This window comes from Eptesicus fuscus, chromosome 12 (genome assembly GCF_027574615.1).
Source record: "Eptesicus fuscus isolate TK198812 chromosome 12, DD_ASM_mEF_20220401, whole genome shotgun sequence".
In the NCBI taxonomy this organism is placed as follows: domain Eukaryota; kingdom Metazoa; phylum Chordata; class Mammalia; order Chiroptera; family Vespertilionidae; genus Eptesicus; species Eptesicus fuscus.
In genome coordinates, this window is record NC_072484.1 from 15,439,020 (window position 1) to 15,464,895 (window position 25,876).

General features: G+C 46.9%; 1 protein-coding gene across 5 annotated transcripts in view; it reads right to left on the reverse strand.

Moving 5' to 3' along the window:
• RIN2 (Ras and Rab interactor 2) overlaps positions 1-25,876 on the reverse strand; it is a 216,870-nt gene that overhangs the window by 36,775 nt on the left and 154,219 nt on the right. For all 5 annotated transcript variants that reach the window (XM_054723638.1, XM_028144929.2, XM_028144930.2 and 2 more), the window contains 2 exons: positions 4,879-5,071; positions 1,575-1,686 (listed from right to left, as the gene is read on the reverse strand). In XM_054723638.1, coding sequence (XP_054579613.1) covers positions 1,575-1,686; positions 4,879-5,071 — 305 coding nt within the window. The remainder of the gene's footprint in view (positions 1-1,574; positions 1,687-4,878; positions 5,072-25,876) is intronic.

Genomic DNA, 25,876 nt, shown 5'->3' on the forward strand with positions numbered 1-25,876 from the left:
ATTAAACCACATTTTCTAAATGTTGTGACAAAACAGGTATCTGTTTTTATAACAAGTCCTTCCTCTTCCAATCCACCTCAATTCCAGGAGAAAATAGGACCTGGGAGGGGCCATCACAGTGGGACCAAGGCCTGTGTTCACTAGTTATGGCCACCTCAATGCTTTGTGCATAAATAACTCTTTCAACCACGTTAAGTCCCCTTGAAAGGAATAAGGAAGTGACAGAGGTCTTGACAAAAGAGAGGAAAACTTTTAGCTGGAAGGGACCTCAGATGAACATCAAGAAAGCCACTAAAGGGGTTTCCAGACTAACTTACCATGGTTAATATTAGAAGATATTTGAAAACAAGTTCTTGGCTGGCAGGCTTCCAAAAGCCAATTCAGCATTGCCTTGTTCACCTAGTGTTTAATTCATTATCTTTAAAAGGGGAGGTTTGAAATCTATCTTCTGATTATCTCCTCATGTAAATAAACTATTAATCATTCACCAGGTTTAATGACTGCTCCTGTGCCTGCACGTGGACGTTTTTCCCTGGCACCAGTGACCTTGTGAGCCCTGGAGGAAAAACATTGCAGGGCCTTGCTGAACTTGAGGCCGATCACACAGAGGTTGGGAAGTTTCGTTTCTGTTGCAAATGTCTCCTCCAGACTCAGGTAAAGGCCACTTGGCTTGGTGAGACGATGAAGGTCGGTCTGAGGAGAATCCCAGACCTGCCCTTAAATGGACCGTGGTAACTTCAGGTTCTTCCGATGCAGAGACTGGGGTCAAAACTGAGGAGTGAGAATCCTGGTCTCAGCCTCACTATTGGAACAGTCCACAGGCCTCCCCACGTGCTCCTCCTGCCTTCACACTTCAGCCTGCTGACCTGCGATTTCAACGCAGCCCTTCCCTTTGGGGTGCAGACCTCTCTTCCGCTCCTTCTTGGAGTCTGGCAGCACCTGGGAACTCTATGTTCCCTTTTAAATTTGAAACTTGGACCCCTGATACTTCACATTTCCAGGGACCATGGAAGAAATACCAATGCTACTGCACACCACTCTCCCCTCAAAACTTAGTTAATTTTTCCTAAGGGATGGATTCTGCCTCTGATTCGCTGCATTTCACAGAAAAGTGAACAGCGATTGCCTGGAGGGAAATGTCTGCTCAAGGATTATTCACAAAGATGTGCAGACACATGTTTCAGTATTTGATCCTATAAAAAGACAGCCTGCCCTGAAGCTTAGTCATCAGCAAACCTGGGCACCAAATCCATCCTGTGCTTAAGGGGGAAGCGGGTGAGGAAGCCATACTCTATTGAGCCTCTGCCATATGCCAAGCAGTAGGCTGCACACTTTGCACGTAGGTTGTTTAACTGAACTGTTAACAACTTTCTGAGGTTACTATCAGCCCACTATACAGATAAGAAAACTGAGGTTCCTGGGGTACGTTACCCACCCAGTCATTCAGTGAACCAACGGCAATGCCAGGACTCAGACCCATGACTGTCTGTCTCAAAGCACAGGCTCTTTCCACTTGCTTGAGAGGCTTGAGGCCCTCATGCCCACCAGGACCCAACCATCCAGTGACCACTTACTGTATGTGCTTTCCTTTATGGCAAATTCCTTGAGTGGAGCTCCAAATTCACAGGGCAGGCGAAGGGAGAGGACTTTCTTCTGCATTTTGGTGGATTTACGAACCAGGAAAATCTAGGAGGAAAAAAATTCAAGCTTAGGAAATATCTAGAAGGTTGGAACCTGGGCATATGATTTTCCATACCTCCAACACCCACAAATAGAGCCCCCCTTTATAGCTTAACTGCAAGGCTCAATGCAGGACACTCTGCTCCCTAAGAAAGGTGGGATCAGCAGCAAGCATGCCATAGGTTATGAAGCATTCCTTGATAACTGATTTCCATGGAATTCCTTAATAGCTGACTTCCACAGAATTCCACTCTCCCGTCAACAGAACCTTCCCCAGGAGGTAAGAGCTCCCTGAGTCTGCCGAGCATTTTCAGTTTGGTGATTGTTTTCAGGGGACACATTCTCTGGCTTGGTCTTCATATGGGTATCTTGGGTGATGAAACCTAGATTCTAAACACAGGCAACAGGGCAACAATACGGGTGATGAATGGGGAGTTCATTGACTAATTTGGCTCACGGGTATATTTGCGGCAGAGATTTGAATTTGTTGTCAACAATGAAAAGACAGGAGTTTTGTGTTTTGTTTTTCACATTAAAATCTGAATGTCTACCTTCTCTTGGAAAATGGGATGACATGGCAAGACCAGGCATGGCAACCATCCACTGGAGCCCAGCTATGACGGCTCCATTGGAAGGTGGGCAGGTGTGCTCTGAAGTTCATCATGGCCAACACCACAGCTTATGGTCCATTGACTCCCGACTCACTTCACTTTCCATAGCTCCCTCCAGGTCCTAATGTCCTCAGGCACATGCTTTAACCCGTACTGATGTCTCAGGACACCTTTCTGGCCTCCGTCACTGCAGAGGCAAGCATGCATCTACTCCTTTTCAGGCTGTGCTCTGCATAATTCAAAATCGAGAGGACGGGGGGGCACCATTACCTAGACTAAAAATAAAAGGGTGCTCCCTGGAGTGTGCACTGGTGGCCTGGCAGAGCCTGGTTCCCTTCTGCAGCACATGCCCCTTCTCCAGGGATCCTACACTGATGTTTCCTTAACCCCTTCTCTTCTTCCTCTGCATTTGAACACTGTGCTCTCCGTTCCCCTACCATTCTTTATAGTTTCCACGTAATCTTCACTTTGGTCTGTATGTCCAGTCAATGGCTTTTAAGAAACATTTTGGGGGTGCGGGGGGCGTTGAAGGGGAAGTTATGGGAATGGGGTGTTTGGTAAGGAGTGAAATAGTTCTCTCTTTCCTTCTAGCACCCACCAGGAGGTAGCCATGGAATTTACCTAGAAGCCAGTTCTGGGAGTCCAGGTCTTTAGGACACTCTAAAATTGAAGCAGATGTTTCCTAAATACTGTGAGAGGCAGCTGTTGGTGAGTGGAAAAGAAGTCATAGTCCCTTAGGCAGGTGGGGATCTCTGGGAGCCTTGGAGGCAGGGAGAGCACAACCTCTAGGCCTATTTCCTGAGTCTCTGTAACCTGAGATCAGGGATCAGCGAAGTCTGGCCAGCAGACCAAATGGATTTAAATATTTGCTCAGTCATTTAAATATTGTCTATGGCTGCATCTGCATTACAAGGCGGACTTGAGCGGTTGTGACAGAGACTGTATGGCCCACAAAGCCAAAAATACTTACACTCTGGCCCTTTACAGAAACAGTCTGCCGTTGTCAAGGATGGTGGGGCACCCCAAGGACCCATGCCACCATGGCTAGCCTTTCAAATCTCCCTCTCCCACCTGCTTCTCCTGCTCTTCAGCATTCTAGCTTCTTCCAGCGCATCTGGCCTCTCCTGATCCATGTTGCGCCTGCCCTCACCCTGCCCATCTCATCAGGCGGGCCCTGGCCAGGGACCAGGTAGGTGGCTAGAGACAACACCCTGCCTGACTGGTTCCCCACAAGGTCTCAGCAGGAATGGACGTGCCTGACACCAGAAGGGGAATTGCTACCTAGCAACAGGGCCACCGCCTTCTTCAAACATTTTGGCAGACAAGCAGGAGCAGACAACACAACCTCCAGCAACTGGGGGCCCCACAGAAGGGGGCCTGGATCACACAGACCAAAACCAGAGGCAGCAACCCAGGGTGCTGGCCAAGGAACTCTCTGCAGAGATGATCAAATGCCGCGCCTGACATCCTGAGCACGTTCCAACAGAGTGCTTAGTCCTGTCTGCCTTCTGTCCGATGAGAAACAAAGACTCACTTATAAATCAGAAAGTGGTAACAGACAGGCTCTGGCTGAAAGGAAACACAAAAGTTTATTTTCCTGCCCAATTGTTACAACATTCCTCAGCCAGTTACTGATGGGGTTTTATCCTTGTCTTTCCACCTACTTCTGAATGTCTCCCTCTTGCCAGGTGTTGTGTCAAGTCTTATTTTATCTAGGATTTATTGTGGTCATTCTTTCCTTTGGAAGTAGGCATTGCATACAAGCACTGCCCAGTAGAACTTTCTGTGATGATGGAAATGTTCTATATTCTGCACCATCCTATATGGTAGCTTCCTGTGGTTAGTGAGCACTTCAAGTGTGGCTAGTGGAACCGAGGAACTGAATTTTTAATTGAATTTCATTTAATAAATATAAATTTAAATAGCCACATGGGGCAAGTGGCTACCACACTGGATAGCAAACGATATAGCCATCACTGAATAACTTTTTTTTAAGGAAGTTCTATAGAGTTGTGGCCTGGTCTTCATTAAGATGAGACGGGACTTGAGTAGGGAATAGGTGAACAAACTGAACCGGACTTTGATTCATGTGCAAAGCCACTGAGAAAGCCCAAGAAAATTCACCATCATCAGCCAGAGCAGACAAGTCTATGGACAATGAACCTTTGAAGGTTAAGTCCCAAGTTAGATGGTTGGGCCCGGGTAGGGTTCCCAGATGCAGAATGAAAGTAAAACAACAGGGACAACTAACCCCTCCCCGCAACCAGGCTCTTCCTAAATGTCTGGTCTCAAGAAGTCAGGCCCAGGGCCTCTGAGCAGCAGCCCCTCCTCATGACTGAGGTGCCCTGCTGTCCTGCTGAGTCCTGCACTTCCTGGGGGTAACTGAGCAGATGGAGAGAGAAAGACACATTGTGAAGGGCTCTGTGAGCTGCCACCGGAATTTCCCTGCACTGCAACCCAGGTACACATCGGGAACCGTATTCCCTACAGGCTGCAAAGAATTTTCCAGAACTCCAAGTCTTTTTGTCTTTAAGGATGTAGCAGCGCTGCCTGCCTCAACCTGTTTCCTTGAGGTTCTGAGTCTTACCCCCGGAGGCTGGGACTGTAGGACTTCTGCTGCCTCCTCCTCACTCAGATTCAGCTGCAGCCATATGGAGTGGGTGTGGAGAAGCCGGTCCAAAATGCTGAGCCTGCTGGAGAGGCTGTCATAGCCAGAGTCCCGGGGACAGGTCTTCACATCTTTTTCCTGGGAACAGCCGTCGTCCTTGTGTCTTACCATGCTAGGAAAGAGAGAGTCGGCAGGGGTCAAATGGCTGCGGCACAACTTCCCTAACACAGACACAGTTCTGCAACCTCAGAGGTGAGGCCTGTCGTAGCACATACCCCATCTTGTCATCACCACCTACTTGTCTTCCCCTCCAGAATGGAAGCCTGAGGGCAAACACCAGGTTATATTTCACTCCGTAGCCCCGATATTAAATGGCATACTCAACAACACTCAACAGACCTTCTATTTCTAACCCAGTTTTGTAAAGATTCTAAACATCCTAAATGCTGTTTAGTCTATCTTCTGGCATAAAGCATTTCTTTTTTTGGGCACAGACCCCTAAGTACTAAATTCTATATGGGAACCATGACGTCCTAAAGCTCAAGAGACGATATCATAAGAATGACCATGGCATGCTCTAAGCAAAAATAAACCATTCACATGCACGCACACTCATTTTGTGTCCAAATGAATTGCATTGCATTTCTTTTCACAGAGGTAGGAATTTTATTACTAATCTAATTATATAAAACCCTAATATGCAAATAGACCGAACAGTGGAACAACCGAACAACTGGTCGCTATGACGCGTGCTGACCACCAGGGGGTGTTCACGGAACATGGTGGGCGTCGGCTGCGATGGGATGGTGGAGCAGGTGAGTGGGAGGCCACAGACCAAGGCGGGGCGCCGTTGGCGCTGTCATCGAGGCGAGCCTCTGGTGGTTACTGAAAATTCTTTGCTCCCGTGCGCTGCAGTCCCGCCCTGTGCTTGCACCTGCTGCTGGCGCTGGCCCCACTCGCACATGCTGCCGGCACCCAGCACCAGCCCTAATCATTTGGTGCCGTCAGCGGGCGCAAGTGGTGGCTGCCAGCCCTGATTGCCCCTCAGGGCTTCTCCACCTCCCCCTGCTCCTGAGGGGTGATCAGGGCCAGCAGCCGCCTCTCACACCCACTGCTGGTGCCAGCCCCAATCGCTCTGCACTGTGGGCGGGTGCGAGCAGGGCGGGCGCCGTCAGTGTGTGGGAGTGACAGCGGTGGTGGGAGCTGGGCTGCTGGCAGACAGGAGACCAGGGGCCACAGCAGGAGGGGTTGGGTCAGGGCGCGGAGGAGGGGCCGAGACTTGCCCCTGTGTCTACGGCAGCCTCACGGCCCACAGTTCCTTTCAAGGTGCACGAATTCATGTACTGGGCCCCTAGTATTATTTATAATGAAACCTTACGTGGTATGTTGCTATGCTATTCATAAAATTATATTGACATTATTCATAATCACCATAAAGTGGAAATAGCCCAAATTTCTATCAGGTAATGAATGAATAAATAAAATATGGTATACTAGTAGCCATACTTTTTTTCAGCATAATATTCATTCATCCTTTTATGAATAAAGTACTGATCCATGCTACAACATGGATGAATCTTGAAGACATCATGCTGAAGGAAAAACCTTAGACACAAAAGGCCTAATATTCCATGTTTCCATGTATATAAAATATCTAGGTAGACAAATATATACTGACAGAAAGATTAGTGGTTGCCTGGGACTGTGAAGGGGTGCAGGATGGGTAGTGATTGCAAATGAGTAAGGAGTTTCCTTTTGATGAAATGAAAATATTCTGGAATGAGATGTGTGAATATACTGAAAACCACTGAATCGTACACATTAAATTTTGAATTGTATGTTATACGAGTGAAAGCTCAATAAAAAAAAAAAATCACACTGACTTCCATGGCTGCCTTTGGCCCCAACATTAATCCTGTTATTGAGTATTTAGTCCCCATTTTACAAATGAGGAAACTGAGGCCCAAGAAGTTATCAAGCTGCCCTGAGTTATAAACAGCCATGAGACGGCAGAACTAGAAATTCAAGTGGTCCGGTGTTCACCCAGCTCTGCGGTAACGAGTAAGATCATGAACACAGGATAGCTTGTATCTATGTGGTGTCTACCCCCGGCCAGGCCCTTTGCAAACACTTTCTCATTTACTCCTCTCAACAGCCCTGAAAGGAAGATACAAGGATCCCAGTTTAAAAAGAGAGGACTGGGAGGCTCAGACTGATTGAGTGACTTGCTCAAGGACATGGCTCAGTTAAGAGAGAGAAGCTGGAAATTTCGAGCCAAGTCTGGTCAGCTCGGGGGTCTCTTCCCCTCTCCCACACTCAGAACTCTCCCTTTCCCTGGCTCTCAATGAGCTGGTCATCAACTCCTGTCCTGGAGCAGCCAGCAGGAACATCATGTCTGAAGGGCCAAGATCAGGTTGGACTACACACAGACTTGAACTGTCTAACCTCCCTCCCACCCCCAACTCCAAGTGGGTAGCCTGGGTGAAGACCTCAACACTGAAAAAGATGAGTGATGGTTCCAAATGTAAGGGAGCCTGCGGGTAGGAGGTGTGCTATTTCCATGTGGACCTCTCCACTCCGAGGAAGGTAGACTGAATATGGAAGAAGCCCATCCAAGGTGATCATTTTTGGGTCTCCTTTGGGTAACAACCCATAATGGATAGCCTGTGGGCTGGCCAGAAATCCCATCCTAACTTCTCCCCTACACCTTCTTGACTTTCTACATCTCTAAAGACTCATGTCAAGAGTTCCATTTAGTTTTCTCTCAAATATGTGAATGTTTCCCTTTACCTCTGCTACATGTTTCCAGATGGGAGAATCTGACAGGAAAGGGCAATTTCTCATTGTGCATATGACATTCCAGGGCCTCTGGGTATTTTGAAGTGAATCTTTGCAGCTAATAAGAACGAACACTTCAAAATGAATCTGGTGTTAAAATTCCTTTCACATAAGGTAAGAGGAGACTTTAGACCGGCAATTCTCAACTCTGGCTGTCTATTATGAAAATTGCCTGGGGAGCTTAAACATTTTTTGATGGCCATACTTCACCCAGATCAAATAAATCAGACACATGGGGTAGGACGCAAGCATCAGAATTTTTTAAAGTTCCCCAGACAATCCTGACACGCAGCCAAGTTCACAACCACTGCTTTGGACCAGCCCTTGAACCTACATTAGCATCACCTGGGGTTTGTTAAACCACAGATTCCTGGTTTCAGCCCCGTATATGCTAATCCTGCAGGGTTGGGGTGGGCCTGGGACTCTGCATTTCCACCAAGATCTGGGTGATGTTGCCAGCCTGAGGAGCACTTGCTTGAGACCTAAGTGCAAAATGTGCACTGGAACACAGATCCAATTAGGTTTTTGTGCGTGTGTGTGTGTTTTTGAGGGGGGGGGGGCAGTTACACGACATTGAAAGAACTCACAACCCAATTAAAATAACATTTTATTCCTGCTATCTGGAGTTGGCGATATTTTACCAAGACCAAATTCTGCAATCTCTAAACAGCAACCCTGACACCCAGGTGCGCCGAGAGTAAACATGTTGACAGCCTTCCTTCCTGAGGAGGATACATCCCTTGACACCTCAGTTGTTTCAAGAAGCTAAAAACTTTGTTCTGACAACTGACCTCAGCCTAAAAAGCCGGGGCCTCAACAGGGAGCTGGTAAATAAGATTCATGGGGCCTCATAAAGGAGCAACCATAAATTAGACCTTGCCTTTGCCAATGACTAAGCCAATGCCTTTATTCAGCTAGCTATTCTTTGATGTTTATGGCCTATTATTACAGAACAAATTGGCTTTTGTCAGCCAGCCTAAAGGACAACCTTCAGGAAAGAACTAATGAAGGAAATGCTGAACCTGTAGTGAATGCTGATGGTGCCCTGCCCAGTCCCCCTGTACCAGATCGGGCACCCACGCCCCTGCTGCCCCCTTTTCTTGAACATACCTGGGAAGTTATCCTCTCCCCTGGGAGCGGATGAACTGCTAATGACACCGGGTGTAGAGGAGTGGTCTTCTAGCCTACGGGGAGGACAACTCTGGGGTGCTATTCACACTTCAGAGCTCCCTGTGCAAAGGCTGAGGCTAGACGTGAGCGGGCCCCAATTCTCTGCCTGGTTTCCTCCCGTTCCACCCTGTATCCCTCGGTCCTGCACACACTGCTCCTGAGCCTCCCTCAATAGATCACAGCACAGGAATCCCTCCCTGCCTCAGGCTCTGCGTTTAGGGAACTCCACCTAAAACAGAAGCTGATGAGATTAATAGAAATTTGTAATCCCTAAGACAGATGTCTGCTCGCAAATAAATATAAGGGAGGGCAAAGAACGAGTGGCTTATAAAAGATTAAACAATGTGATCTAACCTAAGAGATTGCATGATGACGTACTCACAGTGGGAAGGCCTCCTGAGAGACCCACCTCTTTCTGAGCTTCGTCTTTCTAATCTGAAAGTGGTAACCCTACCACCAGGTAGAACTGATGCAAGCGTGAATCATGAGTGGATGCTCACATGAGTAGCTGAAAGGTGTTAGGGAACAGATCATTCACCATCTTAAAATGTCACCCCAGAGACTGCTTATCATGAAGAGGAAAGGGGACCCTGACAATGGAGAAACCTGGCAGACACCATCTGAACCAACGGATCAGCCTCCAGAAATGCCACACGCGCGATGCTCTGAGGTGTAGCCAAAGCTGGACATGGAGCCTAGCAGAGACTGACCTTCGTTTAGAGTTTATAACTCAGCCACGATTAACCTGTGACCCCACTTAGATTACTCTAAAATTTGTAAGATTTGTGTAATTTGCTGAAAGTCTCACAGAAAGCCCAAGGCTTAGTGAGATGTTTATTTTTATTTATTCATTTATTTATTTATTTATTAATATATTTTTATTGATTTCAGAGAGGAAGGAAAGGGAGAGAGAGATAGAAACATCAATCATGAGAGAGAATTATTGATTGGCTGCCTCCCACACACCCCCAACTGGGGATCAAGCCTTCAACCCAGGCATGTGCCCTTGACTGGAACCGAACCTGGGACCCTTCAGTCCGCAGGCGGATGCTCTATCCATTGAGCCAAACCAGCCAGGGCTTAGCTTAGTGAGATGTTTATCCATGCCCATGCAATCCCTGATGTTGATGGCCGGCAGAACTGTTTTTCAGAACCAAGCCCAGGAAGTTTTGCGGGACCAGGCGGTGAATGGAGCAGCCTGAAGGACCCTCCAGTGACTTCCTCATGAACTTCCTTCATAACACTAAAATATCCACCCAGGGGCAGAGATTTTCTGCCAGTTTTGAACATACTCTGTATGCGCAGCCACGTTTCCTGACTGATTGGGCTGGCATGTCCCCACCTTCCCACACAATGACAAAGTCCACCTTGTGTTTATGCACGATTTCCCCTAATAAAGATGGGCTCGATGCTGTTCAGGGACACACTGCTCTGGGAACCATCCCTGGTGTGTCCTTGCCGGATAGGTTGCATGATCAAGTTCCTTCTCATAAATTCACCTTGAAGTTTTCTCTAGGCTGGCGACTACTGAGCATTTGGCCCTGGTGCAGCCTGGTAACAGAGGCTATAATATCACCTATAATATCACCTGGATAGTTTTCTTGCCCCAAAATGTGTTTGAGCTGAATCTATGCAAGAGGATCAGACCAATCCAACTTCACGCTCTTTCTGCAAAACCACTGGCCTGAACGCTTCAAAATGTCAATATCATTTTTTAAAAAGGCTGACTGTAGATAAAAGGAGAATAAAGAGACATGATTACTAATGATATAGTGGGCACAGAACTGATCACATGGCATAAGAATAACGAACAGTTATAAAGGACATTTAGGGATATTTGAATAAGTGTGTATAATAGGTAATATGACATTGATGTTTATTTTCCTGAGTGTGATCATTTTAATATGGTTCTTGTTCTTAAGAGATGCATACTGAAGAACTTAGGGGCAAAGTGTAAAAACGTTGGAAAGTAAGTGGCAAAAGCTCAGCCCCCTCACTCCCTCAAAAAAAAAAAAAAAAAAAAAAGGTACCCTAGCTGGTTTGGCTTCGTGGATAGAGCATCGGCCTGCGGACTGAAGGGTCCCAAGTTCGATTCCGGCCAAGGGCACATGCCTGGGTTGCGGGCTCAGTCCCCAGTGTGGGGCGTGCAGCAGGCAGCCGATCAATGATTTTCTCATCATTGATGTTTCTGTCTTTAAAGGTAAAAGTATAAAGGTAAAGAAAACGTGGCAAAATTTCAACAACTGGTGAATTTAAATGAACAGCAGTACTATTCATGCAACTTTTCAGGAACATTTAAGAATGTTCGAAATTTCTCAAAATAATACTGTTTCCAAGTGTCTAGGTCTGCATTCATGGGGCGATGAAGCTCAAGTATGAATTTAGTGAGACACACACCTACGTGTAAAAATACTCGGCAAGCCATAGAATGCCCCACAGATGTAAGGTGGCTCTGGGGGCGGAGAACAAACACTAGAAAACTCGACACTATCTCTGCCCCCATTTCAAACAAGCCAGGCCTCATGTCTCTGAAGCTATTACACCCACTCAGGGGCAGCGCTTGCCAGCACCAGCTACCTTCTGGTCACACCCAGGTTAAGGCTGCATTCCCTTCATTTCCAGGGGCAGGTGTTAGCAGGCAGCCCAGGCAGGTGCAAGAAGAAGTGACTGCAGAAAGTGCATTCTAATGCAGTGAGGCAGGATGGTAAAAAGCAAGGGAAATTCCTTGGCAAGTAGCATGGGGAAACGGAGACAGCTAGCTGAACAAACTGCCCGAGCAATTTACCACCAGATACAGAAGGTCACCTCGTGTAGATCACATCTAGGCCTTAGTTGCATTTCAGTCCAGGCCCAGAAAAGCAGCAAAACCAGGTGGACAATGCTAGGACCAACTGCAATGTCTAATGACTCCAGCCCTGGTAGAGATCTTGACCCTGAAAGGGCACACCTGGAAAATGGATGAATATTCTGCTGACACCCTGTCCTGAGATCTCCCCTAAAAATTCCCACCTGTGAGATAGAGATAAAGCCCTCAAGACAAAGGATGCTAGCTCTGGCTCTCTCGAAGCCGTCACCAACTTTTTGGATCTCATGGACCTCAGTGATCTGCAGACCACCGGTTGGTGACAGTTGCTCCAAAGGTTTCCTTAAACCAGTGGCTGCCAACCTTTCAGACCTCACGGACCATCAGTGGTCCGCGGACCACCGGTTGGCGACCGCTGTTCTAGAGCATGCCCATGCCTTTCCTTTCTCTGGCACGAACTTCCTCCTAAACTCTAAGGATCCCCATGAGACTTGCAACCAGGGGAGCAATGGGCAGCAGCAGCTCGTCCCAGGCTAACCCCCTGAACCTGTCTCCAAGGCCCCCTTTCCTCTGACTTCCCAGTGAGCTACAGCAGCCCAGCCCATAGTGTTGCTTCTTCTATGCTAAGCCCTTCCCTGTTTCACTATCCCCAGCTTGAATAAACGTTCCCTCATAGTCACCTGGACTTGTGCTGTGAAGTCTTTCCTGCACGAAGTCAAGAACCCACACACTACCAGCTAGCCCTAGGCAGCCCCACTCAGGGCCAGGTCCCCTTTCCAGTAACAGTAGGACAGGCAGGAAGCCACTAGGCCTAGTTTTAGTAAGTTTCACAGAATCGGATTCATCTCAGAGAAACCAGTAACTTGCAGCCATTTCTAAACGATGCTCTCTCTTGCCCTAAAACAGAATTCCAGAGGATGGCGGAATCTACCAACGCAGCTTCTCATGGCCAGGTACTCAGGAAGCTCCCTTGCACCTCTCAGTACACCACCCCCTCTCCCCAGGCTCCATCCCAAACAACACAGCAGGGGTAGACTTTGACTCTTCTGCCCAGTGTGGTTTTTCAAATTAATGACAATTGACAAAGCGATACATCAAACACATAATACTTTGATATCAGGTTGTTTCTGTGGAAAAAACACTGATGTAATAAATAGAGTCAACATATTTTCTATGTAAGAATATAATATGTAGATCATATGTTTAAGAATATAAAAATCCTCTCTTGGTGAATAGCCAAAATAAAGTTTAAGAGAACTAAGATATAAAGCAAAATGCCAAGTCCTCACTATCAACAAGGCTGATATACATCCATGTATAGGGTCTCAGCACTGGCACAGGGCTCTGGATGGCTCTGTGCTCAACGTTAGGACACCAGGACGGACGAGTAGGGCAAACCTTCTCCATGTGAGTTAAAAACACACCTTCTCCATGTGAGTTAAAAACACACCTTCCTTAAGCTGAACAATTATATATTTTAAATGGGCAATTTGTATCCACAGCCATGATAAGATGTGCTTGATTATTTTTGAAGGATACGACTGGTTTCATTTAAATATTTAAAGTGTACTAAGAATTTTCCTGTCTACAGCAGACTGCCTACTAAGAATGTTCCTGTCTATAGCAGACTGTCTGATCATAGTTCAACTAAAGAGATTGGTACAGTTAATGAACAACTTCTGGAAACCTCTCACAGAATGAATGGCAAGTCCTCTTGGAACCAAATCAGGTGGAAGGGGCCTCTGATCAAGTAATGCTCCCCGAAACCTCGTGCCACGCTTCTCGGGATCCCTCTGTGTGTGCATGTGCGAGTGTGGGTACTTAGCACAAACACGATCCCATCTGCCCTGGAATTTGGTACATCTGTGAACAGCCTTCTTATTCTGTTTTGTTCCTACTTGCGGAGTTAATGGGCTCTGTAAATTGAGTCACCTGGAGACGGCTGGCTGACTGAGTCAGCAGAACTGGGTGGAGGGCAGCATATCACAACCTCCTAAAATGCACTTGGCCTGGTCCTTGTCTCCTCCCTGCTGCCCATGCCTGGTCCTGGCACCAACCTTGGTCTCCAATATCAGACTTTACAAAGGTGTGGAAGGGAATTCTCTTCTTGGGAGGGCATCCCTGCTTGTGCCGCCAGCTCCTGCCAGGCCAATCCCAGTGCTGGATGCAGGACTGAGGAGTAATCCACAGGGCTGCCTTGGATTTGGAATCTGAAGGAATGAGTGGCAGGCGCCACCCGAGTCTTACCTTCCCAGGCTGTACCTGGATTTCCAGCAAAGTGTCCCTGATAACCCTTAGGGAAGACTCAGTGCTCCTCAGCCTGAGGGCTGGTTCCCTGAAGGTCCCCAGCTGGCCTACCAGACCAATAGTTTTCCCCTTGTTTACACAGTAAATGCCTAATAAACAGCATAGAATGAATCAAGACAAATGATGGGGCTAATTATTGTCTCTCTCCCTCCCTCTCCTTTCCTCTCTGAAATCAATAAAAGTATATTAAAAAAAAAAAAAAGTAAAATAGGATGTTAACTGCATCAATAAAACAAAACAAAACAAAAATAAACAACAAAAGCGGAGCCCAGGGTTCCAAGTTGCTTTTGCCTAGGACCTAATTATGGCTAAGTTTCATCACATTGCCTGTCTCCCTAACAGAAAGAGCTGCAGTCCTGCTACAAGGTGAATAAACTTTGTAGATTAATTCTAATATTTTATAACTTCTCGATGCTGTTAAAAATTGACAACATTTCTCAGAGAGTGTTGCATATACCTAGGCAGTACATGAGAGCATAGTTTTTATTTGAATGTCTAGGACTTATTTTAATAGTTACTTGTATTGGTAGTGTATGGTGCAGATATTAAATTTACTTTCCCTCCTAATTTTCCACCTTAATCATTTTAAGTATACAGTTCGGGGGTACCACACATAATCCTATTATTATACAGCCATCACAGCCATTCATCTCCAGATCTGTTCCCTCTTGCAAAACTGAAACTTTAATCTTATTAAACAACTAGGGGCCCGATGTACAAAATTCATGCAAGAGTAGGCCTTCATTTCCCCTGGCTGACGGCACCGGCTTCCCTCTGGCACCTGGGACCTGGGCTTCCCTCTCAGCCCCGGCTTTGTCCGGAAGGACATCTGGTCTAATTAGCATGTTACCCTTTTATTATTATAGATAACTCTGTATTCCCTCCTCCTCCTATTCCAGGCAACCACCATTCCAGTTTCCATCTCTATGATTTTGACTACTCTAAGAACCTTATATAAGAGGAATCATACAGTGTTTGTCTTTTCATGACTGGCTTATTAAATTTACTTTTTATTTATTTATTTTTTAAAATATACTTTTATTGATTTCAGAGAGGAAAGGAGAGGGAGGGAGAGAGAGAGAGATAGAAACATCCATGATGAGAGAGAATCATTGATCGGCTGCCTCCTGCACGCCCCACACTGGGGATCGAGCCCACAAGTGGGGCATGTGCCCTGACTGGGAATTGAACCGTGACCTCCTGGTTCATAGGTAGATGCTCAACCACTGTGCCACACTGGCCGGGCCTAAATTTACTTTTTAAAATAAATGTAGATGGTGAGTCAGTTTAAAGAAATAGGCAATTAACAGTAAAGATGCTGTATGAGTAAAAAAAAAATTGTAACACAACAGAGGAAATTTGGGATAAGATAATTTGGATTAGAACATAATATTTTTCCTGTATTAATGTTTACAAACCTCCCTCTTAGATTCCAGGGGGAAGATCACCCTGAAAAATGTATCTGTATGCCATTGCTCAGCCCCTCTTTCCTGTGTTTGAGCTGTTCTTGAGGGCCCATTGCTATAACTGGCCCCTAACCTACCTGCCAAAAGCAAGCTCAGATCCTGTCTCCTCCCCTGTCTCCTGTAGCTGCAAGTGAACTTTAGGCACAGGTAATTCCTTTACCCATTTTGTAGACACCTCTGGGGCACTCACCCCATTTTATGAGGCATTATATATATACTAGCTTTCCTGTTGCAGGAAAAATCCTGCAATAGGATTTCCTGCTGCACTCTACCCCGCCTCCGTTCCTCCCTTGCCGCCCGCCTCGCCTTCTCCTCCAGCCCGCCTGCTTTTCCCTTCGCCCCCAGCCCCGCCTCTGCTCCTCCCTTGTTGCCCGCCTCGCCTTCTCCTCTAGCCCGCCTGCGTATCCCTTCGCCCCCGGCCCTGCCTCCGCCCCGCCCTTGTCGCCCGCCCCGCCTTCTCCTCCAGCCCGCCCGCGTTTCCCTTCACCCCCGCCCCGCCTCCGCCCCGCCCTTGTCGCCGGCCCCGCCTTCTCCTCCAGCCCGCCCGCGTTTCCCTTCACCCCCGCCCCGCCTCCGCTCCGCCCTTGTCGCCAGCCCCGCCTTCTCCTCCAGCCCGCCCGCGTTTCCCTTCACCCCTGGCCCCGCCTCCGCCCCGCCCTTGTCGCCGGCCCCGCCTTCTCCTCCAGCCTGCCCGCGTTTCCCTTCGCCCCCGGCCCCACCTCCGCTCCGCCCTTGCCGCCCGCCTCGCCTTCTCCTCCAGCCCACCTTCGTTTCCCTTCGCCCACGGCCCTGACTTCGCTCCTCCCTTCTCCTCCCCCCGCCCCCCTGGCTTGCTTGCTTCTTCGAAGCTTTACTCCCCTTTGCAGCTCTTGGCTTCTTTCGACACTGTCTTGATATGCAAATTAGCCGCCATCTTTGTTGGGGTAATTTGCATACTCGTCCTGATTGGTTGGTGGGCGTGGCTTGGCTGATGGGCGTGGCTTAGGTGTAGCGAAGGTGCGGTCAATTTGCATATTTGTCTATTATTAGATTAGATATGTGCTTCTCTCTCTCACTAGCCTGGCTATATTCAGGCCTAGCCAGGGCAGGCTTTGATCAAATGACTGCTGCACATGAGCAGGGGCTGGGGAGGAGGTGATCTGCAGACAACAGATTCGTTCCTGTGAGTGAAGAAGGGGAGAAGCTCAGTGGACCATGAGAAACATGGTGGGCACTGGGTCTCCCTTAGCTTCTTTCTGCACCCCTGCCCCCACCCACCCATAACCTCCGATTCAGGCCTTGCCTCAACCAGGTCCCAACAATAAAGTCACCTGGCTGCTCAGTTTCAGTCTCAGGAGACAAAGGGTTCTTGTCTCTGTGTTTATCAGGAAATAGGTGGCAAAAATCACCTCAGCTACCAAGAGCTCCCTCCCCTTCATCCTCCCCCCCACCCCACCTCCGCCTTGAGCCATCCTAAGGCCTGGGGTGAGAAAACAAAGCAACCCAAATCCTTCCAAAACAACAAATCCAAACTTTTAGCATCCCCTTCCTCTTTGCTCATGAATTTCCTTTACGCACAGCCCCTCTCCAACATCCTGTCAACTAGCAAGGGGAGGCTTTGTGTACAAAAGTCAATGCTCGGTTTGAGCCTAGAACTGTAACTGTAGCCCACTGACACAGGGCATTGGTGATACGTGCTCCACTCAAGGTCCCCAAACACCTTATTCCAACATCGGCAATGAGATTTAGGTTCCAACCAAAGAACGGATCACACCAGCTGGCTGAGCACAGGAAAAGGTAGGAGTAAATAGTATTGGCAGGAAAGCTGTGAGGTGTGGAAAAACCCGAAGTGGGAACCACACCAGCAACAAGGGGTGGGGGCCACTTTAGCAGCCAATGCTAACTTTTGGCCCTGGCTGGTGTTTCTCAGTGGTTAGAGTGTCAGCCCACTCACTGAAGGGCCTCAGGTTTGATTCCCGATCAAGGTCACATACCTAGGTTGCGGTTCACTCCCCACCACAGATGGGGACTAGCGGGGAGGCAACCAGTGGGTGTCAATGTGTCTCTCTTACATCGATGTTTCTCTCTCTCCCCCTCTCCCTCTGTACCTCCCTTCCGCTCTCTCAGAAAAGCAATTGAAAAAAATATCCTCAGATGAGGATTACAAAAAGAAAGCTAACTGTTGTAAGGCATGTCATAGTTTCCATCTAGTCAACCCCCAATTCTAGTCCCCCATCAGCCTCATAATCTTCAATGGTTGATGGAAAGAGCATCTGTTGGCAGACTTGAATCAAAGCCTCAGTTGCTTCTTTATATCTGTAAGGCCTTTATCTGTTACTACATGTCATTTAGTCTCAGTTTCCCCATCTCTAAAGATAGATTCTTGTTGGAAAAAAGGGAATATGGTACTAAAACGAACGAAATCGGAAAAGAACTGATTCTAAGAGCCTGGACTATCTTGAGAACTCCGAGTAAAAATTCTGCTTAGTAGAGTTTCCAGAATGTCTCTTTAATTGTCTCCTAGTTTTAGAAATCCATAAACACGAAGCAAGGCAATGTGTTTCCATTCTAGGACACAAAGACTATTCTATAAACAAAATTCTGGAGCTAGTTTTGTCAATTTAATGGCAACCTTTTCTGAGGGTGGCTCCTGGCAGGCCCTTGAGGCTGGAGCCATCTCCATCCTTGGTAGATCTAGACCCAACCTATACTCTGGTGCTGGCCATCCTCAACACTCAGATGGGAAAAAACAAAAGGATGAAAGACTACTTCTCCTGATATTTTTACATTGAAATTTCCACTCGTATCTTGCCTCTCAGGGGCCTCCCTTCCTCGTTCGGCTGGTGCTGAGCCTTCAGCTGTGTCCCAGCCTAACAAAGCCTTTTCACACGACGCTGCCCCAACCTGCTGCCAGGGCAGGAAGGTGCAGCCCGGGACGTGGTACGGCGGAGGGTTCAGGACTCCAGCTACAAGAGGCCAGTGCAGAGGCACCTTAAGAGTTAAGGACCAGACAGAAGTTGGAGTCCTGGAGCAGTAAATCCTTGTGTATATAGGAAGAAGCGAGCAAACACAGCCCAAATGCCAAGCAGTGGCGAAGATGCCAGGCTTGGTGGAAGCTGACTAACTCCAGGGCCTCCTAGGACTGGGAGAAGAGAAGTGATGGGTCTGTGATCAGTGGTTTCTGAAAATATAGTAACAGAAAAGGCCTCTTATGTAGAGAGACGGAGGAAAAAAACAAACAGCTCATACTGAAGAGATCCATCTGATAAAAATTTCTGGCACAGGGACCAATTCTAATTTTTGTTAAACACATATATACACACATAGCAAACAAGGAATTCCCAGAAAACCTTCAATTTCAAAGATACCTGGGAGTTGATGTCCAGTGATTTCTTAATCACATTCAATCATGAAAACAGTTCTTTAGAATCTGTGAGGCTGAATTACACGCCTACTCTGCAGTATTTAAGTTGGGAGAGGAAGGGAAGTAAAAATTCATTCTGACTAAAGAAGGGGCAATGGCTAGTTTCTCAGTTTATTGCTGAGAAATTACCGGTGAGTTGAGGAAACTTACCCACCACCCAAGATGGGAAAAGCAATGGGCAGAAGTCTTGGGCAGGTGATATTCTTGTAAGGATGATGGCCTATTTACGTACGTTGTGAGAGATAGTACAGGCCATCCGTCTATCTCCTTTTTGAGGTGAAAATGTTAGAAAGGGATAGAACTGGGCTTGGGACAACTCCTCTGACTTATGCAATTTACCTACCTACTTACACGGGTTGATATGTTAAATCCTCGGGGCCTTTTTTGTCCCCTTAAATTCCAAAAGGAAAATGACTGACATAGTTCGCATTGCAGATTTTATTCCTGTGTGGTTAAGGACTTCTGCTTTCGGAGGGAGGAGGCCTGGACTTCTTAAAAAAGATTTCTAAAACCATGTCGCAGGGCATTTGCGAAAAACTTTTAGGACCTTCGGTGATTTTTAAGTTCTATCTACTGAGGACTGGGAAGAGAGAACAACACGGAAATGGGAACAAAAATGTGTGTCTGCCTCCGGGGAGGAGGCACTGCCATTTTTACAAGAGGAGAAAGATTTGGTGGCTTTTTTTGCTTATGAACTTCCTCTCGAAGGCTGAAAAGGACAGATATGGAGCCAACGCTGGCAGGGACCTTCATTCATTCCTGTAAAACTAAGAAATGAAACAAAGAACCTGTTGTCCTGGGCACCCCTGCAGCTGAAAACAGGAGAGGGAGCCAGGCGGCTCCAAGTCTTGGCCCATTGACCTTGAGCCTAAGCAGCGGCATGCACCAGGCTTCACAAATTGGCAAGCGTTTCGTGGATTTGCAATTCTTGGCCTTTAAGTGCCTTTGATTACACTGGTGTTATTTCATAGCTGGATTCAATCCGTACTGCACTCTAACCAAGCAGATATCTAGTGGCAGAATCAACTACCAACACGGCAAGGCAAGGTCTGTAAAGGGTAAAATGTATCTACCTTAGAGTATGCCCTGTGAAAATTGTGTGTACCTAGGGAAGCCAGCCTAGGATACACTGTGGATTTCCCGGATGATAAAAAACACACACACAGTGAAATCATGTGTGATCTACCATTTAAATGCACAGAAATACAAGGAAACGAGACATACAAGGCAAAGAAATCAGCAAACAAGCCCACAGGCCACTGGCTCAGGGCTTGGGCACATCCTAAAGTCCCCCAGCATCTGAGAGCAAGCCACGCTCCTAGGACGGTCGCACCTGTCAGAAAGGTGGTTTACTTTCCTTTCCTGTGAGCGCCAGTCTGGTTCAATAGGTCAGGAGAGGCTCACAATCATTTGCTACATAATAGCAATTATATTTTGCAGTATCTTAGGCCCCCTTGAAAAAAGTGTCTGGTGTTATCAAAGTTTATTGTTTCTTCTTACACATGATCTATTTCTAAGAACTGTAAGTGTACATTCCCACAATTCTTGGAAATTTGTCGGTGCCTGCCTGTCCATATTCTTTCTCAAAGAACATCTGATGGGAAACAGAATAGAGAAACTCTTTGACTTGGGTAGGGATTGTGTTCGGGAAGGCAGCTGAAAATCTATACTCATCTGAAACACCCAAGTAACACCACAGACATGGCTGCTGTTTCTGTCAGTGGGGAGGGGTGGGCATAGCTTTGTTCAAACCAGAGGAGGTTATGTATCGGAAACAGTTCTGCAATAAGACATTTTCCTACCATGCCCACTGACGGTGTCCTGCTATGACTAGCTTGATCAATTTCCCTGAAGGTGTTTCCTGATTTCAAGCCACCAGGAGTGTTTGGAATATGAGTGTTTGGAATATGATTTCAAGGCATTCTATGAGATTGTCTAACTCTTTGCTCCTACTGTTACCAATGCAGCAACAATTAAGTTCAACTTAAAGAAAATATTTATTGAGTGGGTGCTATTTGCCAAAATACCTAGACAGTGGAGCGTGAAGTTTTATACAGCCCAAGGGAGAAAGAACTGTAAACAAGTACCATATAATGGAATGAGTACATAATAGAGGAATATACTAGATGCCCTGGGGACCTTGGGGAGGAAGCAGGTAATTCCAGGTAGGAGGTGGTTTTAGGAAAGATGAGACTCATTAACCGTAAAGACTGTGAGGTAAGTCACCCGTTCAAAAATGCTCCAAAGTACTGTTTGGTCCGTCTTAATTGGTGAGACCTATTATACTAGGGAAGGTGTGTTTTTGTTGTTGTTGTTTTTTTTTAAAGACATGTAAGATTTCTTCTTTTGATTATCAAAGTAGAACTTTACATTGTGCAAAAAGAACAATGCAAAAATATAAAACTAAATATGACCATGAACCCACACCTGAGACAGAACCACTTTTGATTACTTGCTCTCTTATTTCTTTGCCTGGGTGTGTATCTTTTTAATGCCTGGAAACCATGATGAATGAAGGTAGGTATTTCTATGTTGTGACTCAAGTACTTATCTCAGTGCTGTGGGACTCAGGAGTGGGGGGACTCTCCAGTTTTAACAGTGCATCATTTTACAGTTTTCACATGTTTAACTTCCAGGCTAAAGTCATGGGAATTCTGAGCTAGCAGCCAGTTCACTGGTTCATATTTATGGAAACCGTAACTTTATACAAAGGATTATCTGGGGATCAGGGGGCGAAGGAGATGAAAAGAGAAAATAACCTAGAAAGTATGAGGAAACTATAAATATATATGTACTTCTATTATTTATGTTTCTGCTTATGAATCTTAGATCATAAGCCCATAGCAAAACAAACAAAACCCAGTGAATTTCTTCCCATCTTTTAGATTTGCTTGCTTTACTTTGTTCAATATGCAGAAATATTATATGTAGAAATAGTCACCGTGCCATGAATTGGTTTGGCCAAGGCCATTAGCTGCATCATAATGAAGAAACATATGTGCCTCTAAATCTGATACAATTATTTTTGGAACTTAAATCTTTTACGCTCAGAATACACCTGCATCCATCCAATAGTTTTCCATATTTAAAAAAATATATGTCCTCCACTTCAGTGGTTTTGAATACAGAATTTAATGTCACTTCATATTATTCCCTTCCATCTTTTCCTCTTTAAATATCAGATAAAAAGTGTCTATTCTTTGTTGATTTATACCCACTTTTACTCTTCTGAAGATTTTGGAGAGTGTATATGAGGTCATTAGGAAGCAAGTTCAAGTCATTGATGCGAAAATCATTTTGCATTTTTGTCTTCTTGCACAGTATCTGTGCCTCATCAGTGTTAGCCAGCAAAACACATCTTTTCCTCTTTTCCATACTTGGACTGATGAGGACGTGGGGCTGGAATGTAGGGGGAAGAGGTGCTGGTCCCTCTTCTTTTCTAGGGAGGATGCTTAAGGCCTGTCACACATTTCCAACTTTTTATTTTTTATGCACTGGCTGGGATCCCCTAATTGCTTTACAAGGGTGAAGTCTTGTTTATACAAGAGGCTTCTGATGCTCCAATACTTTTAGAAGGTCCAAAGGACTAGCACCTTTCATTCGTCCGATCAATGGACGCTACATGGATGCTACATGACAGACACTATCCTAGGCACTGGAAAAAGCAGCACCAAACACAGACCAAGCCCCCGCTGTCAAAACGCCCACCTTCTAGTGCTGGGAGGCAGAAAATGCACAATTACGCAAGTGAATGTATTTCAGATCTGTACAAGTTCTAGAAAGAAAAATAAAGCCAGCTAAGGCAACAGAAGAAAGGCAGAGTCCAAGGATGAATGCTTCCTGGAGGAAGGGCATTCCAGGCAGAGGGAACAGCAAGCACAAAGGCTGCTCAGCAAGAAGCTGGCGGGGCTGGAGCAGCGCGCTGAGAGGGCTGAAGGGGAAGAGATTGTAAGAGAAGAGATGGTGAGGGGATGTGAGTCATCTCCTGTAGGGCCTCGAAGGCCATGGTGGGGATTTTGGTTTTCAGTGAAAAACTACTGAAGGGCTTTGAGCAGGAGTGACATGACTTGGATTTAAATGAACTGAAGTCAGATCATTTTCTATGCTGCTTAGCTAACCGCCCAGAGAAGGTGGAAGAGACAACGGGCAGGGTTCTACTGTAGTGGTGCTGGTGAAAAGTGGTCCGATCCTGGATCTAAGTTAAAGGTAGAGATGCCAGGATTTAGAGATGGATGGGAGGACGTTAGGAAAGAAGGAGAGGCACCAGGGATGACTGAGGGCCCAAGCACCTGGAGGCATGGTCACTGGGAGAGGAAGACCAGGGAAGAAGCAGGTTTGTGAAGGGAAACCAAGGGTTCGGCCTTGGTCTTTTAAGTTTGAGCTCCCGAAGGTCAGGCTGAATGGGCAGCTGGACGCAAACGTCTGGATTCCAAGAGAGGACAGGCCTAGGGATGTAAGTTGGGAATCACCAATACACAGACGTATTCAAGCCGCAGGACTGACTGAAATGACCTAGGAAATTACAGGTCTCTTTCAGTAAACCATGCATGTGTTTACCACGTGCCAGCACCGGTGAAGTCCTTCACAGCTATGCATTCACTTAATCTTCCTAACAACTCTGAGGTCAAGTTCTATCATTATCCTCATTTCACCGAGGCACAGAGGTGCTTCCGTGTCTTCCTCGAGGGCAGTGGGGGAGGAAGAGAAGAGGAGATGTGTGAAGAGGAGAGGCTCAAGGAGTGAGCTCTGGGTGCTCCAGGGTTAGGGAGTCAAGAAGATAAGCAGGAGCCAGCCAGGAGCCTCGAAGCAGCAGCTGATGAGGGGAGAGAAACCAGGGCTCATGGCATGCCAGAAGCCAAGCCAAGCAAGTGTCCCAAGCAGGCAGGGTGGGTCTACCAACTCAGATGATGCCAGTAGGTCAAGTGGGCTGCGAAGTGGGAACTGACTATTGGGTGGAAAAAAGGGACTTGTGCACTCTCGCTAACGTGGTTTTGAAATGCACTCCCCCTCCCATTTTGAATGCAGGCAAAGAAATCTCAGCAGCTGAAACTTTGTCCCCAACCAAAACTCTAGATGTTTCCATGGTCGGTGCAGAAGTATTGCTTATTCTCTTCTCTGCTTCCAGAGGACAGCAGTTCGTAGGCCCACTGCCAGACCTCATCATTCGATGTATTAGTAAAGAAGTACCAATGCTATGAAATCATGCATTTTTACATTCTAATCATTGTATTCCACTATAATTGTTTTCCCCTCGTCCACTTACATATTGTATTTTATGCATTCAAAATATTAATCTGAGAAGGGGTTCATAATACAAGAAGAGGTTTCAGATCTCAAGCTCATCTCACTCTGAACCACGAAAGAGCAACGGAGAGCCAATGCAGGTTGGGGAACAGCGATTTCTAACCTAGGGCACCGGCCTGACACTTAATCCAGCATTCAACAAACTAGGGAACCACAGACACTTCCTGGTGACAGTGGGTGGAGTGGGTGAGGTCATATCACAGCTCACACTCACCAACCATGAGGCTGCAAAAGGCCACTCACTGCCAGGCATCTGTGCAGCCACCAGAACACGCCCAGCTAAGGTCCTGAGGGGCCGGCTGCTTCTTCTCTCTCCACGGTTTCCACTGGAGGCGGCCCTGCCTGCTCCCCTCTCCCCCTGGGCTGCTCTGGGCCGGGCTGCCCTGCTGCTCCCCTGCGACCACCCACGGCTCTGCTCCGCCTTCACTGTGGAAACAACACCATGTCCTCCGTCCCCTACCTCTGTGTTATCCGTCCCTCCTGACGTCATTGGCAAAATGGAGGAATTAATAGCAAAGTCACCACTCCACGCTTCTAAAACACAGCGAGAGACGCCAGCATAGGAGCCACAGCCTTATTAGTCAGGCTTTTACCGCCAAATACGGGTCTCCTATCAGCAGAAAGAGGGTCACAGTGGAGCTCTACCTCACAGTGCAGTCAGGAGCTTCAATGAGTTCCAGCGGTAATGCATTCAGAACAGTGACTGGCACGAGGCAAACACCACATGCATTGTTAAATCAAGACCATCCTGGCTTTTTTTCTTTCTTTCCTATCAAGGAAAGTGCCAAGTAAAATGCCTCTGAAATTTCATAAATTCAGTGGTAATCAACATTGCATTCAAGAATACATATTAACCTGATAAAATAAAGTTACAGCCACTCTTCAACTTAAAAAGAAAAAGACTAGAAGCAATGTTAAAGGTTAAATGAAGGCCCAGCTCTCCCACTTCAATGCCCACTGCAGTCAGAGACCCAGCTGTTGCCAGCCCTGATCATACTATCACTCCTTCCAGCAAGCCTAGCCTCTCCGTGGCTTATATGCAGGAGGAGTCCTGTCTGTCCTCTGCAGAGTTTGGGGTCCACCTTGTAGTACGATGTTTCCTGGATGTGGGGAAATCCGTGCTATGAACTCTCTCTTCTTTACTCTTTTGTCATCAGCCTGGGGCCCCAATTTATTTTTAGCTTAGGAATGAAAAGGGTAAGGAGAAATCCCCTGGCTCAAGTTCCACGGAGTTCAGAACTACTCTGAATGTGAGGTGGAAAGAGAATCAGAAATCACGGTGTACTTGTCTAGATTATGAGGGGGAAATTTACCAACCGAAGCCATTCACATTGAAATAAAGAGAAATTACAGAATGCCTAGTTCTGCTCCAAGTGGCTTGGGGCCATCTGGTCTACCCCTGTCATTTGGCAGAGAAGGAAATGTAAGGCAGAATGTCCACCGCTACGGGAGAATATGGTTCCTCCAGAGACACAGGAGTTAAAGCACCGCCTTACAGCTGCCAAGTGCCTCCCTGGGATTGCCACTCTCCCTTCGGGCTAGGGCAGGGAACAAGTCCTGCCAGTTTGAAATTTGCCTGGACAACCAAACCCAGCTGGTTCCCCTGCCTGCCTTTGCAGTACGACTCCTGCCTGTCTCAAGACTTGCAAGCAAATCCTACCGGGTGAAGCTCACCCTCACCCTGCA